At 37.3% G+C, this 15,116-nt stretch overlaps 1 protein-coding gene across 1 annotated transcript; it reads left to right on the top strand.

Moving 5' to 3' along the window:
• The first annotated feature begins 10,055 nt into the window (after positions 1-10,055).
• On the top strand, positions 10,056-13,750 carry LOC133797941 (protein NCA1). The gene is made up of 8 exons (XM_062236073.1): positions 10,056-10,214; positions 10,363-10,652; positions 10,779-11,034; positions 11,178-11,323; positions 12,082-12,169; positions 12,263-12,409; positions 13,095-13,244; positions 13,328-13,750. The coding sequence occupies exons 2-8, from the start codon at positions 10,366-10,368 to the stop codon at positions 13,391-13,393; spliced, it is 1,140 nt and encodes a 379-aa protein (XP_062092057.1). The 5' UTR covers positions 10,056-10,214; positions 10,363-10,365; the 3' UTR covers positions 13,394-13,750.
• The last annotated feature ends 1,366 nt before the right edge of the window (positions 13,751-15,116 follow it).

Genomic DNA, 15,116 nt, shown 5'->3' with positions numbered 1-15,116 from the left:
CTCAAACCAGCTTTGAACCCTCTCCAATGGCTGAACCAAGTCTACAACCTCAACCTTTAAGTTCCCTAGCTTAATTCCACTCCTTGAGCTCAAAACTCCAAAGAGGAAAAGGAGAGAGATGGACGTACGGGAAGGATGAAGAAAACTCTGTTTTTGGTTATGTTTTTACAGCCATATAAAACCATATATATCCAAATCCCAAATGACCAATATACCCCTAGGTCTTTTAAAGCTTCTAAAACCACTTCAAGGGTAATTTTGGCACTTTCCACCTACACTGTTAATGATAATTAACGCTTCCCAATTCCCGCTAATCTCAATATTCTCAAACACCAATAATTCACATCCCGTTACCCTTTAATGCCCGGTAACACTCTAATCCTTAAAACACCCCGAGACTCACCCCGAGCCCCGAGCTTAAGCCTGTTATGACCAAACCGATAATTAACGTTCCTTGATCGTCTCATGCCAAATGGCTCGAACAAACCCACATCATAATGTGGTCTCAAGATATATCACCAACATGCGTACAAATAAACAATTTACCCTCAACGGGCCAAATTACCATCACACCCTTGTAATTAGAAATATGGACTCACATGCATGCATTTCACATCATATCATAATATAATCAGTGTATACATGCACTTATCAATTAATAACATAATTAAGAAAGTATGGCCCTCCCGGCCTACTATTCACGCCGTTAAACACATCGAAGAATTCGGGGCATTACATTAATTCTCATCGGTCCTGTCATATATAATCTCTATTACATACAACATTTTTACTAAGATGTCTATCCATATCAATAATCCAAATCTAGATTACTTGCATCTCGAAAGCTTAATGTTATCCCCAAAATTTTGTTCGATGACGTGGCAATCAGATGGAACAAGTGGCAATGCATGGTCAGTAAATGACACATTAATAGTCAATAAATGTGTTGACTAAAGAAGTGCAAATGTTGGATGTTGACCTGTGGAGTTGTGATATTACTGGTCAGGAAATAGATTTACTTGGTCAGGAAGTGATTTGCCCGACCAGGTAAGGTTTTTGACTGACAAGTGAAGCATTCTACCCGACCAGTAATGTGTCTTAGCCAACCAGTAATGTGTTTTGTCCGACCAGCTACATTGGAGAATATTTTTGTTTGGTAAGGGAGAAGTCTCACCTGACCAAACACACGGATTGGCCGACCAGTCATCTTGGAGAGGGACGCACTTGACTGGACACGTAGTTCATTCGACCAGCCATCTCAGGAATGGGTTCATCCGACCAGTCATGTAACGACCCAAATTCACTAATAAGGCTCAAGGGCCTTGATTAGTGTGCCAGGAGGGCATGATGAGATTTATGTGTGACTTTAATGAGTAAAATGCATGATTATGATTTAAAGCATGTTATATGACTATTTGAATATTTAGAGATGCATGACTATGTGTATTAGTATGCATGTAGGCCATGATTGTGCTAGAAGGGCATGATAGTAATTTTGGCCATTTTGGGCATAACTGTATTGATATGTGATGATTGTTAAGATCACATTGTAATGTGGATTTACCTGTGATTTGTGACTCGAGACGATCCTAGAGAGCAGACTAGCGGAGAAGTCAAGGCGGGGATTTATACCCGGCTCGGGGCGAGCCTGGGGGTATAAATAGGAATTTAATGAGTATATTGGGGTCTATTTTGATATCGAGGAATATTATTGGTGATTAATCATGTATTGGAAAGCAAACGGGAAAATATTATAGACACTTGAGGAATTAGCGGGAATTGGGTAAAATGACTAAAATGGCCCTACATGGACAAAAGGGTTTAGAATTAATAGGGAGGGCATTTTGGTCAATTGGCTTCTTAGAGATAAGTTTATTGAGGCTTTTTATACTTGGTGGGATTGATAGAGAGAGGGAGATGGCTGTGGAAAAGAAAGAAAAAGGAAGGAAAAGAAAAGAGAGAAAAACAGAGGGGTTTTTCCAAAAGGGGCGGTTTGTGCATTCTAGCACCATTTCTCTCCAATTTTCTTGGAGCAAAGCTCAGAGGAGAACTAGGATAGGCTGAGCATCAAGGATCCTAAGTTAAACTTAAAGATTCGGCAAGGGATTAGCAAGAACACATCAACTTTTGAGGTAAGTTTTTAGAGTTTTCAGTTTTTGGGTTTGGCTGGTTTAAGTGGTGAAGTTAAGCTGAATGATGGGAACTTTAGGGGAATTTCTGGGTAAGCTTTGAGGAAGAGAAAGCTGAGGAGGTCTAGGGATTGAATCAAGGTCAAAATTGCATCAGTGGTATGAATTCTAAGCCTTTAACTTTGATGTTTGACTGAATTTCTGGGTTTAGGGTTAATCATGGTAAATTTTGAGATTTGGGATGAATGTGCTTGGGTTTTGAGGATTTGGGATGCTTGGGATGAGTGGAGAGTGTTTATAAGCTTGATTTTGAGTTTGGTAAAGATTTGGGGAAGTTTGGGTTGAGATTGGCTCAAAGAAATCGCAGAAAAAGAATTTGGGAGTTGCGTGTTTGCAACTAGCGCTAGAGCGCTAGTCTTTGGGCGCTATAGCGCTAGGCCCTGTTTCTGGGGGTGCCGATTCTGCTTGTAGCGCTATAGCGCCCTCTTTAGAGCGCTATAGCGCTGCCCTGTTCCTAGAAAGGGGTTTTTGGGTTATTTTTAAGGGATTTTGACCTAGGGTTTGGGGTTCGATTCCACCACCTTGTTTTGTGGAACTAGGACTTCCCAGGGGGCTCGGGATTGGTCCCGAGGCTAGGTTTTCGGACTTGAGGTTCGGTGATAACTTTGACCTATGGCTATGTTTAGGTGTGCGCTAAGGCTCGAGTGGGATCGTGCTCAAGGAGTCAAGTGATGAAAGCTATCAATTTGACAGGTAAGAAAACTATAGCACCCGTAGGACAGGGCATGGGCCCATAGTGTGATTGCAGGGCATGACCCTATATTGTATTACGTGTTAGGGTGCAGACTTAATTGAATTGATATATGTTTGAATGTTATTTGAGTTATACTATTTGTGATTATAGTAAGAATGAATGGCAAAGGAGCCGGGAATGGCAACGGAGCCGGGAACGGCAAAAGAGCCGAAACGGCAAGGAGCCGAGAACGGCAAGGGAGCCGAGAACGGTGAAAGGCCGAGAACGGAAGCTGGGCCGGAAGTAACACTTAGCACGTGAAGTGCTTGTAGACAGGGTGGGACCCCAATGGATACAGGGGATATCCTTACGGTGAGGACCGAGACCCCAGGCTTAGGTAATGCCTCTGGGACGGCATGGCCGTGTTTGTTTAGTTTGATGGAATACTTGTTTATCTGTGGATAATCTGATATGTTAACTATATAATTTGCATATGTTATGTACTGTATGAGTTTTCTTGCTGGGCTTCGGCTCACGGGTGCTCTGTGTTGTAGGTAAGGGCAAAGAATGAGTCAACCAGCCATGAGTACAGAGAGCATGAAGCGGCGCGTACATGTTTGGCCTGCCCGACTGCTTTGGTTGGGGGTATTTTCGAGAAATGGCTGTAATAATCCGTGATTTTAATAACTAATCAACTGTAAACTTATTTTAAGTTGTAAATAGTTTTCAAACCCTATTTTGGGATCCCAAATGTTAAATACTAGAAGTTTTCAATGAATCAACGCATTTTTTTAAAGATTACAGCCTTAACTTTTGCTTAGTCACACTTTTGTTTTAAAAACCTCGGTTAGCGAGTTCATTGCACAAAGTTTCTTTTAAAACTCACTTAGTAACGTCTCTAGGGTAGTAGGGCGTTACAAGTCATCTCAGGAATGGGTTCATCTGACTAGCCAACTTAGAAATGAGTTTCATCCGACCAACTATGTCAAATTGAAGGAGAAGCTGACTAGATGTGTCAGAATCTCAGGAGTTAACTGCCCAGTGACTTCGTTACAGAACCTCAGTAACAACTTCAACCCAAATCGCTCGCAACTACCGCGCGAATCTCTCAAATATCCCAAAGTAATAGCTATATTGTTGTAATTTAAATTTGTTTATTATTTATTAATTAAAGTTAGTTGAAACAACCAAGGACCCCGTCAAAACGAGTGTAGCGACCCAAATTTCCTAGTAAGGTTTAGGACCTTGATTAGGAGGCCGGGAGGGCCATAATTGGTTTACGGTGCTATTATATGATTATATGCATGATTATGTGGGTCATATTATTATATGATGATAAAGGCATGCATGGGGCTATATACTCTGCTGTGAGGGTATTTTGGTAATTTGGCTCATTGAGAGCGTAATTGTGTACTTGTGTGTATATTGGTAGGCTAATGTTGAGACCACATTATTATGTGGATATATCTATGATTTGTGACTTGAGACGATCCTAGTGAGCAGATTAGCGAAAATGTCATGGCGGGGATTTATACCCGGCTCGGGGTGAGCCCAGGGGTATAAATGGGACTTTGGAGAATGTATTGGAGATGATTTGGTATTGAGAAATATAATTGGTGACTAATTAGATGATGGGAATTAAGTGGTCAATATTTAAGACACTTGAGGAATTAGTGGGAATTGGGAGCAATGACTAAAATGCCCTTAGAATGTTTAAGGTTTAGTTATTATTGGGAGGGCAAGGTGGTCATTTGGCTTATTTAAGGTTAGGCTATATTCTGCTTTATGATGTTAGTGGAGGTTGTAGATAAACTTAGAAACTTAAGGAAAAGAAAAGAAGAAGGAAAGAAAGAAAAACAGAACACTTAGAGTTATCTCACTCTCTCTCATTCGGCTGAGTCATCTCTTCACCATTCCTTGTGGGTTTTGGAGCTGGAATTCTAGAGCAAGCTCAGGATGGAGCTTAGGGCTAGGGACTTTGGTGAAGCTTGAAGAACTAGCAGAGTTAAGCCAGTCAATTGAGGTAAGTTTTAAGGTTTTCTGATGTGAATTTATGAGTTTTAATGAGATAGTTTTTAAGTTTGAGTTTTGGATGGAATAAAGGGATATGAACCTGAGGAGTTGAAGGGCTTGAGGCTGGTTGGATGCTAGAAACGATTCTACAGCTGAGGTAAGGATTAATTTGAAGTTTGATGGTTGAATTTGAGAGTTTACATGGCTGGTTTTGAGTTCTGTGGGTTTGAAATTTCAGAAATTGGAAGTGGGATATTGGTGAGTCTTAGGCTGGATTTTTGGTTGGGTTATGCTGTTTAAATCATTCTAATGTTGTTGTTATTAATTGGTTTTGAGTTGGGGGCTTTAGGATGGCTTTAGGTGAGGTTTAGAGATTGAAAATGGTGTTTTTTTTTCTGGGTTCGAAGGGTCGGGCCGCGGCATGGTTCTTGGTGAGCCGCGGCCCTTCGAGGTTGTCGCATGCTGAGGAAGGAGGGCGGGCCGCGGCATGGTCCAAGCAATGCCGCGGCCCTTACCTGTTTTTGTGCCCATGGAGGGTTCTGTCAGGGGCCATGCCGCGGCATGGATGGCCCATGCAGCGACGCTTAAGGGATTTTGGGATTTTGAGATTTTAGGCTTGGGAATTTAACCTAGGGTGCTCGGGGTTGAGTCTTTTACCATATTTGGTGAAGTTCAATGTTCCGAGGACTAGAAATTGGTTTAGAAGCTCATTTAAGATTGTTAATGATATCCTTTATCTTGGTTGTGACTAGGTGCTAAGCTAGGGCTCAGGGATCGCGCTCAAGGAGCATCGCTTGTAGCTAGCTCGTTTGAAAGCCAAAGGTAAGAAAGCTGCACCTGATTATGTGGCTAGGTTGGGACTAAGTGTTCCCTATGTTTGTATGCATTGTTATGTGAATGTGTTTAACCATGTGGACACGATGGGACTAAGAGCTCCCTACACTTGTATATCATGTCATGAGATGGCATTATTATGCCATGGGACATGCGGTAACCGGCCTAAGAGTGTCGGAATCAATATTTGCGCACAAGGCGCGGCTGGGCCACTGGTAGCTGAGGCAGCTTATTTATCACTGAGCTCGGTTAAGCTGGCCGAAGTCAGTGAGTATTACACTGGGGGCGGCTCAAGTGAGCCGAAGACAGTGTGTTAAATAGAGGGTGCGACTAAGGGCGCCAACCCTGAATGTTATTTGATTGATATGATAATGTATTGGTTATGAACGTGAATATTGTGTTATGAATATAGTTGGTTGACTGTCTGGATGACAAACCGTTAATTTGCTGAGTGTTATCACTGATTGGATAAATGTCATGAATTGCTGAATTCCTGGTTATGCATTGTGGAATATTTAATTATTGATGTTGATCTTGCCATGATATTATGCTTTCTTGCTGGGCCTCGGCTCACGGGTGCTACGTGGTGCAGGTAAAGGCAAGGGTAGGCTGAATCAACCATGAGTTGGAGAGCTATGGGGGCGGGGTGTACATTGTCAGCTGCTCGGCCGCCACGGTCGAGGAATTGTACAGGAACAGAAACCTAAAATGTATATTTTGCCATTAGAGTGGCTTAAATTGTTTGTAACTCTTGGAGTTTGCTGTAACTAAGTCCTCTAAACCCTGTTTTGAGTTTTCATGTATTAAACTGTCATTTTAAATGAAAATAGCCTGTTTATGACCAAAATCTTTTATTCCTAACTTGTTGATGACATTGAATTCACATTTCGTTTAAATGACTTGATTAGCAAGTCCTGCACTATTTTAAACACACAGTGTAACGGTCTTAGTTATCCAGGGCGTTACAACGAGATATTTCTCATGTGCGATCCATGAGCCTATAAATAAATGGCTCATGGCATCATTTGGGGGGATCAGATTTTTGGAGACTTTTAGACTCTAATTTTGAGACTTTAGGACTGTGACTTGGGGCATTTTCTAAGAGAACTTAGAGAGAGAAACTCTGTATTTTTCTACTTACACTTGAGAAACTCAGTTGACTCAGACTCATCTGAACTTAAGTGTAGGCTACATATATTACAACTCTAAGTGGATTAGGCTATTACCAAAAAATTGGGGTTGAACCACTATAAAATTACTTGTGTTATTTATTTTCTATTAAAGGTTTATTGTTGTTTTTGCGCCTACTCACAGTTGGCCAAAATCGTGGTCAACACTTAACAAACTGTACTAGTAATTATTCATTACTTTAATATGTTACTGATTATTTTATTCATTATATATGATCTTAATTCTCTCGTATTAATACAAGATCATATTCTCATGAATGAATATGGAATTTTCTTGATATTAATATATAATTAATTCAAAAAATAATAAAACATTCAAATACAATAAAATTGTACTTTTATTTCAAACTAATAAAATGTCTTTACATATTTTTAGGGCATTAATCCTAACAACTTGGTCTTCAAGAATGTGTCGTTTACACAAATGAGAGGATGACAATATTGGAATCCCCTCCTTGAAATACCAATGGAAAAGAAGCAATACAAGAAATGACCATCTTCTGTGAGAAAATTAGTAATTGTACATTTATTCTTCTGCTCCAATTGACACAGGTATCCAGGTAACTTGGAGTATGAATCTTCAGGTGTGCCTCTGACATACATAAGTGTTATTTCTCTGCATCTCCATGCCTTCTCATAGCTCTTTTCGACCCCAAAATGGTGCTTCATGTCCTCCCTTATGTTGTTTGTCATGTACCAAGTACCATTGGTAGCAAATTTCCTCTTGATTAGGTGACCAACAACCCACGGTGCTGCTTGACGGTAGTCCTTCTCTTGGATTTCTTGTAAGCAAGTGTGTATATCGTTGTAGACAGTAATCTCAAACATTTTAGACCGCATTTTTTTTTCTTTTCCCTCAATCTCCAACCATAATCAGGATCCTTGCAGGTACTGTACCACACATCACTACCAGGTTTCTTCACCATAAACTCCAAATTATTCTTCATCGCAAAGATGGCCGCCTTGGTTTTCAATTCAAGCTTGTTCTGAAAAGAACTTGCCAAAGTGCAATTCTCCTGAAAATGTGTCGGTTGAGGAATGATGATTTTGATAAAAGACCTCTATATCTTCTTTGGTAAACATGAGAGAATTCCAAGTTCTACGATCTTCACCTAAGCCCAATGGAGAACTTTATCTACTGCTATCTTCTGTTCTACTTGGACCTGGACGACTACTGCTGGTCCCAAGTGTTTGCCGACCTTGTCTTTTGCGCTGGTTTTCCTTTACTACTTGTACATGCATACCATCTGAACTCTGGGTTGGAAAATCTGCCATATTATTTGTTGCATCAACAACAAGATCATCATTGACATAAGGATCATAGTCATAGGGATCGTACTCCGCTGTGTCATGAACGTATAGTAGATCTCTAGCAGAGATGTCATCATGGAAAATAACCGAAGGATTTGTCTCTGGAACAAATGTCCCAACCTCACTTTGAGTTCCCCTAAACCAGGACATGGGGGATAAATGTTTTCTTCAAATCGAACATCTTTATTAATGCTGGGAGATGCCAATGCATTTTCTAAACAGTTATTCTTAACCAATGTTACACATAGAGGAATCATCTTCTCAATAGATTTCGATGCTAACCGAATGAATGCATAAACATGCCTATCATTTTTCCTAATAGTAGGTTTGAAGGGTTGTGAGAGGCATGTGTACAGGAACTCAAGTTTCAAGTCGTACACACACTTATCCACTTCAAGCTCATCGTACAAAATGTCAAGCAGTTGCTCGTACGTCACACCCTTCTCCAATGGTAGAACTTGATTTTTAGCATTCTTAAAAATCCAATCCCTATCTTCCAATTCCCAAACACCATTGTATGCAATGAAAAAAATTGTCAAAAATTAATATTATAAAAAAGGCAAAACATAACTGCAAAACATCGAGTTCCATCGAGCTTAATCGAGGTAATTCGAGGTCAAGAATCGAGGCATGTCGAGGTTTATCGCTTTCTCTCGAGGTGGTTTCCAAAGTAAATGCATGAGTACTTATCGAGGTCCATCGAGGCAAGTCTAGAACAATTGAGGTAATCTTTCTAGTTTAATTATTCTTAGAATGTCGAGGTCCATCGAGGTGGCCTATCTAATTAAATTCTTAGGGACTTATCGAGGTCCATCGAGCCAAATTGAGGTGGACTATTTACTTAAATGAATGTAGATCTATCGAGGTCCATCGAGAGCCATCGAGCCTCATCGGGGTCCCCTAATCCTAACACCAATCAAGAGACGTCGAGGCAAATCAAGGACCATCGAGCCTCTAATTATGTGAAACCATTGAGGCCTGTCGAGTTTCATTGAAACTCATCGAGGCAAACAAAAAACCTAGAAAAACGCAGAGAGACGAATATCTAATTCGACAGTCAAATAGTACAATAAAACATGAATGCATACATAGATCTGTTCGAATTAGTTAAAGCAATGTAAGTAAACAAATTTCCTTACTACATATAACTAAAATATACTTACTCATAAGATTTGTGCCACTAGATCCCAGACTCAAAATGAAGTTTCTTGCCTTGATAAGATTTAAAACTTGCCTAAAGAACAACTTCAAATATCAGATTAGATGAACACCAAAATTATTACAGATTGAGAGAATATATGGTGGCTGCCTTGTTTTTTTGAATGAGAGTGATTGAGAGGAGGGAAAACGGAAGAGATAGGGAGAGAGAAGAAAATATGAGAAAAAGATAGAGAGGTTTATGTTAGTGACATTTTGAGAATATATGTAAATACTAGCATAAAAGAATGATGTTTAATTAATATGAAATAATTTTGTTATAGACCCATTTTATGCATCGGTATTCGGTACTCAAATTTCCAGTCCCGTTTAATATGTTCTTCCCTTTTTAATTAGTTTGCTATTTTTGGTACGACAAATGTACTTTTATTCCATCTTCTTATTTTATTCCTTAATTTAATCCAACCAGTTTTATTTAGTTGATTTAATAAACCGTAAGTTAACAAACACGTAATAACTAAAATAAGTTAATATACAAATAACATATGTTTTCTTTTTTGAGAGAAACAAATAATAAATGTTTGATTTCAGGAGAAAACTAATTTATACATACTTTCTTTTACAAAAAAGAAAAAAAGAAAGCAAAATATAATAAAGGGAAAAAAAAGGGTCATTTTTGAAAAAAAAGAAAGAAAAGATAAAATATCTAGAAAGTTGAACAAATTAATCGCATCTACCACCGAACACAATTCACATCTCATTTTCTTCCCCAGAAGACGAAGATTGCAGAAGGAGAAGAAGACGAAGTTTAAAACGACGTCGTCTCATCCCATACCATTGTACTAGGTAAGGACGTTTCTCTCATTCATTGCCCGGAAGCTCATTCTTTTCTAATAATTACACAAAATTAGGGGATTTTTTTTTAATCATAAAATTTGGGGATTTTAAATGAGGGATTGATTTGAAGACTAAGATTAGGTGTTGATTGTTGCAGAAGATGACTACACCAGTTTGCCCATTCGTCAAAGCCTCTCGCCCAGACGAGAGTTCTACAAAGAAATGTCCCTTTGGTTTTGATTCTTCTACTGCCACTGCTACTAATAACATCAAAAACAATAAACCATCACAACCACAGCAGCAATCACCGTCACCAGTGGTGGAGGCGAAATGCCCTTTTGGATATGATTCTCAGAAACTGAAGATTGGCCCACTTAGCTGCATCATATGCCAAGCGCTTATCTTTCAATGTAGCAGATGTGTACCTTGTTCTCATGCTTTTTGCAAGTAAGAAACAGTGTATTGATTGATTAATGTTTGGTTTTTTTTTGTGTGTGTATCATTTGTTTTTTAGTATTTAAATTTTGGTGGGTGTTGGTTAATTTTCATTTTGTTGTTGTTGTTGGAGTTTAGAGGCTGTATTTCAAAGTTTAAGGACTGTCCATTATGTGGAGCTGATATAGAGAAGATCGAAGATGATGAGAAGATCCAGAGCTTGGTGGATCGATTCATTGAAGGTCATGCTAGAATTAAGAGAACACAGGAAATTGACAGTAATACTGAGAATAATAAAGAGGAAGCTGTGGCTGAGTCTCCTAAAAATAAGACAGTGATTTATGAGGATGTGTCTTTGGAGAGAGGTGCTTTCTTGTTTCAACATGCCATGAGGGTCAGTCTTTCTTGCTTTTCTGCTGGTGTTCTTGACGTTATTCATATTTCTTTTAGAGAATTTGGTATTGGCTAGTTTATGTTGTATTCTGGTGTTGCATTTTTCTGGTTTATTAATAGCTGGCTTCAACACTTTACCTGCAGGCATTTCGGGCCCAAAATATAGAAAGTGCCAAGTCCAGGCTCTGTCTTTGTGCCGAAGACATTAGAGATCAGTTAGAAAAAATGGGTAACACCTCGGAGTTATGTTCTCAGCTTGGAGCGGTTCTCGGTATGCTTGGTGACTGCTGGTATGTCCTCTCATTTACTGTCTTCGTCTATGTTTTTTTAAGACTTGTTTGTTTGTTTTTGTTGTTGTGCGCAATCAAATTATTCATTGTACCACTATTGTTGGCTGATGTTAAAGCTTGAAATTTTTAGCTTATTGCTACTGGTGTTGATATGAAGAGCGTGTTTTAATATGTAATTTTGCTATATCTGACACGAGCTAGCCAAACTTTGTAAAGCTATGGTGTTCTTGTTTATTGTATCCACACATAGTGAGATAGTGAAGAACACTTCCAGGGAAGATGTCATGTCTCAAACATTTAGTAGCTCCAGGTCTTTTTCTAATAACAGTTGCATTTTATTGGGAATATTAGTTTAAAAATAGTAGAAGATAAGTATTAATAAGAGTTTTGAAGTTCTTGGGAAACGCAAGTAGGTCTAGCTTCATTCAAAATAGATTCCAAAAGGCTAACACCACTTTTAATATTTCATTCACATGGGCTTTTGGGCTCAGGAAGCCGAAGGTTTGCATCTAAAAGCCATGCATGCAGACCTTAAATTGAGCTAGAAGTTACATGTGAGGAAAATGAAAGTTGCTTTATTATCCCTCTACCAAAAAATGAAAGGAGAGGAAGGGAAACAGGGGGGAGATAGGTAGGGAGGATTTATACTTGCATATTTTTCATTATGTCTTGAGTAAATGGGTGACTAACTATTTGTCTTGTATCTCTAACTTAAGTGATTGTAATAGTGAACGCCTAACTTATCATTTTTGTTGCAGTCGAGCAACAGGTGACACTGCTTCTGCCGTCTCTTATTTTGAAGAGAGTGTTGAATTTCTATCTAAACTACCAAGAAATGATCTAGAGGTAATTCATAAGAACCTTACTATGTGAAATTGGCATTTTACATCTCATCCAAATTATTTAATTATGACAATTTGTTTTTGCATTGTTTTATAGATAACACACACACTTTCTGTTTCGCTCAACAAAATTGGAGATCTTAAATATTACGCAGGAGATCTGCAAGCTACAAGATCTTACTATTCCCGGTCTTTAAATGTTCGGCGTGATGCTGTCAAGGATAAGCCAAATGTTCCTTCTCTGGTTAGCAATTTCTTCTGGCTTGTAGTATATGTCATCACTGGGTTTTTTTTCCTCTTCTTGTAGGGACTATAAAGTGTTATCATACTTGTCATTAACTTTGTTTGGTTTGTGTTCAAATTAAGCTTTCCTCATTTTTGCAGTTTTCGATTTTTGTGTGTGTGTATATATATATATATTTGGTGTATAAATATTACAATTGAGCATCTGTTGAGTCAATTTGGTTATCTGCCTGAAATTTATGATTCGACGTTTGTTAAAAGATGAAAATTGGCCTTGGCTTTGCTCAATTCAAATAAAAATCTATTGTCTTCAGAAAATATACAACTCATTGTAAGTTAGGCCATAAAATGACCAACCTATTATTTGTCAGATTTACCTATTAAGTCCAGCAAAACTTAGAAATTGTTAAGCAGAAAAGTTTTTGGATCTTATATTTATATGAAATGCATATCTCTCAAAGTCTTTTGACCGTGAATGTTAAATCTTTTTATAGTTCTTAGCTTGCACACACTCTCTCTCCCTTCTCCTCCTCTTAATCACGGCCACACTCTTAACATATTAAACCCCGAATTACTGTTAGAATGATGATTGCATGTACGCGAGCATTTTTCTTTACTTGGAAGATTTGTTGTTGTTCTTAACTCTGGCATTGTGTTGCTTTTTCATCCCTTTCTTATAATTACAGATTCTGGACATTGCTGTGTCACTTGCAAAAGTAGCAGATGTGGATAGGAGTTTAGGGAACGAGGATGTTGCTGTTAATGGATTTCAAGAAGCCATAAATTTGGTGGAGCCTTTAAAATTGAAATCAGAAGAAAGCGGTCTTCAGCAACGGGTAAGGTTCCTTTCTTGTCTGAATTTTATTTCGTTAGTGTTTTCAATCCTGAAAATTTATAAAAATACTTGTTTGGATGCCAGCTCGATTCAGTGCTAGAGTTCCTTAAAAGTCAAATTGTGGTGAAAGAAGCTGAGGCAACACTCTAACTGAGCTGTGTCAATAAAGACAGAATAAATACAGCATAGACAACCTGAGGAAAATGGAGTTCTTTGAAAGTGCAAGTTTGAATAAAGCGCTGATATTACTATGTCATACATATCATATGGTTGAGAAACTGTTTCTGCAATTAGTAATTGTATCTCTAGTATCTGTATATAAAAAGCTTATCTGCTACTGAACATGAACAGAACAAGTGCACAAGCATCAATCTCTGCTCCTGGGTTGGATTTGTGTTACTCATCTCTTTCCCATCTGTCTGTTGCTTATAACTTGTTACTCAAGAAAGAGGAAAAATATTGTCTCATTATTGGAATATATAGTGAATAATATTAATTGGTCTGTGATATCAATTTCTATAGGCCAAAAATATTAGGCTGGCCCCAATAAAATAGGGGAAGCTATAACCCTTGAGCTAGGAAACAAAAAATGTTGAACATCTAGACTATTCAACTTTATAGAAGATAATAAAGTATAGAATAAAGCATGGACATAGTCGAATGAGGAAAAACTAAATTAAACCAAAAATTATGTACTTAAAAGATGGTTATAATGATGATAATGTGCAAGATTTTTAAGCAGACGACAAAATCATACAAATTAAAATTTGATAATGATCATCACTCTTATCCGTTGAAAAGGAAAAATATGACAAGTATTTGTCTAAAAAGTTGCTAAATTTAAATATAATATTTATTAAAAAAGTGGATGTAGTAAGAGTGGAAATTCTTGTCATGTTCTGCTGTAGCGTGTCTAATTGGTTGATTTTAATTGGCAATTCGACTCGTTTATGCTTTGTGTCAGGAAAACTTAACTCTAAACCTGTTTATTGTGTTCACATGATGACCTGATTTATCACATATTACGTGTTGTGATTAGTATGATATATTTGATTTGTTTTACATTTTTTATTATATCTTTGACTCATTTGAATAATACATTACATAAAAATATATAAAGTTCAAAATAAACAAAATTGATAAATAAAATAATTTATCACAAAATATCAATATAATAAAAAAAATTCTTAATATCAATTAATTATAATTTGCAAATAAGTTATAGATACATTTTTTTAAGGAATTTTCTAACTAGTATAGATTTTTTTATTTTTTATGAAAAATAAATAATATTTTAATTTTCTTTTGAATATCACGCCTCTACTATTAACTATAAATTAATAATTTTAATGATATATTAAATATAAACGAATCAATTCGTCACAACATGTTGACCTTAACCTAGCCTAAAAAATTATCGTATTAAACAGATATGACCTATTTCAACTCGTACCTAATTTTCCCAACCCTAACCCATAAAAATTGTGTTATTTTCGATTTAGATTATTGTGTCGAAACCCATTTTAACAACCCCATATGACAACCCCTATGATCTACATGTATTAATTCTGAATTTGGTTCGTTTATAAATCTTATTTCTTTATTTTTTTTTGTGGGGCATTTGTTTATTTATTTATTACATCGTGTCCCTACTATTTTCCAATAAGAACTTTTATTTTTTTGGGGAATTCACTCATTTGGTACCCTGTATTTTTGCAAAGTGTCGTTTTGGTACCCTCTTTTTTCAATAATGCTCATATGGTACCTTGCATTTTAAAATCATACATATTTGGTACTCTAGACTCAGATTGATAAATAACATTTTCTCAATATGACTAAACTGCCAAAAGTTATATGTAATTAAGTAATTAAA

This window comes from Humulus lupulus, chromosome 8, assembly GCF_963169125.1.
Source record: "Humulus lupulus chromosome 8, drHumLupu1.1, whole genome shotgun sequence".
Taxonomy (NCBI): Eukaryota; Viridiplantae; Streptophyta; class Magnoliopsida; order Rosales; family Cannabaceae; genus Humulus; species Humulus lupulus.
The sequence above is the reverse complement of the archived record's forward strand: the minus strand, read 5'-3'. Positions and strand labels throughout refer to the sequence as shown.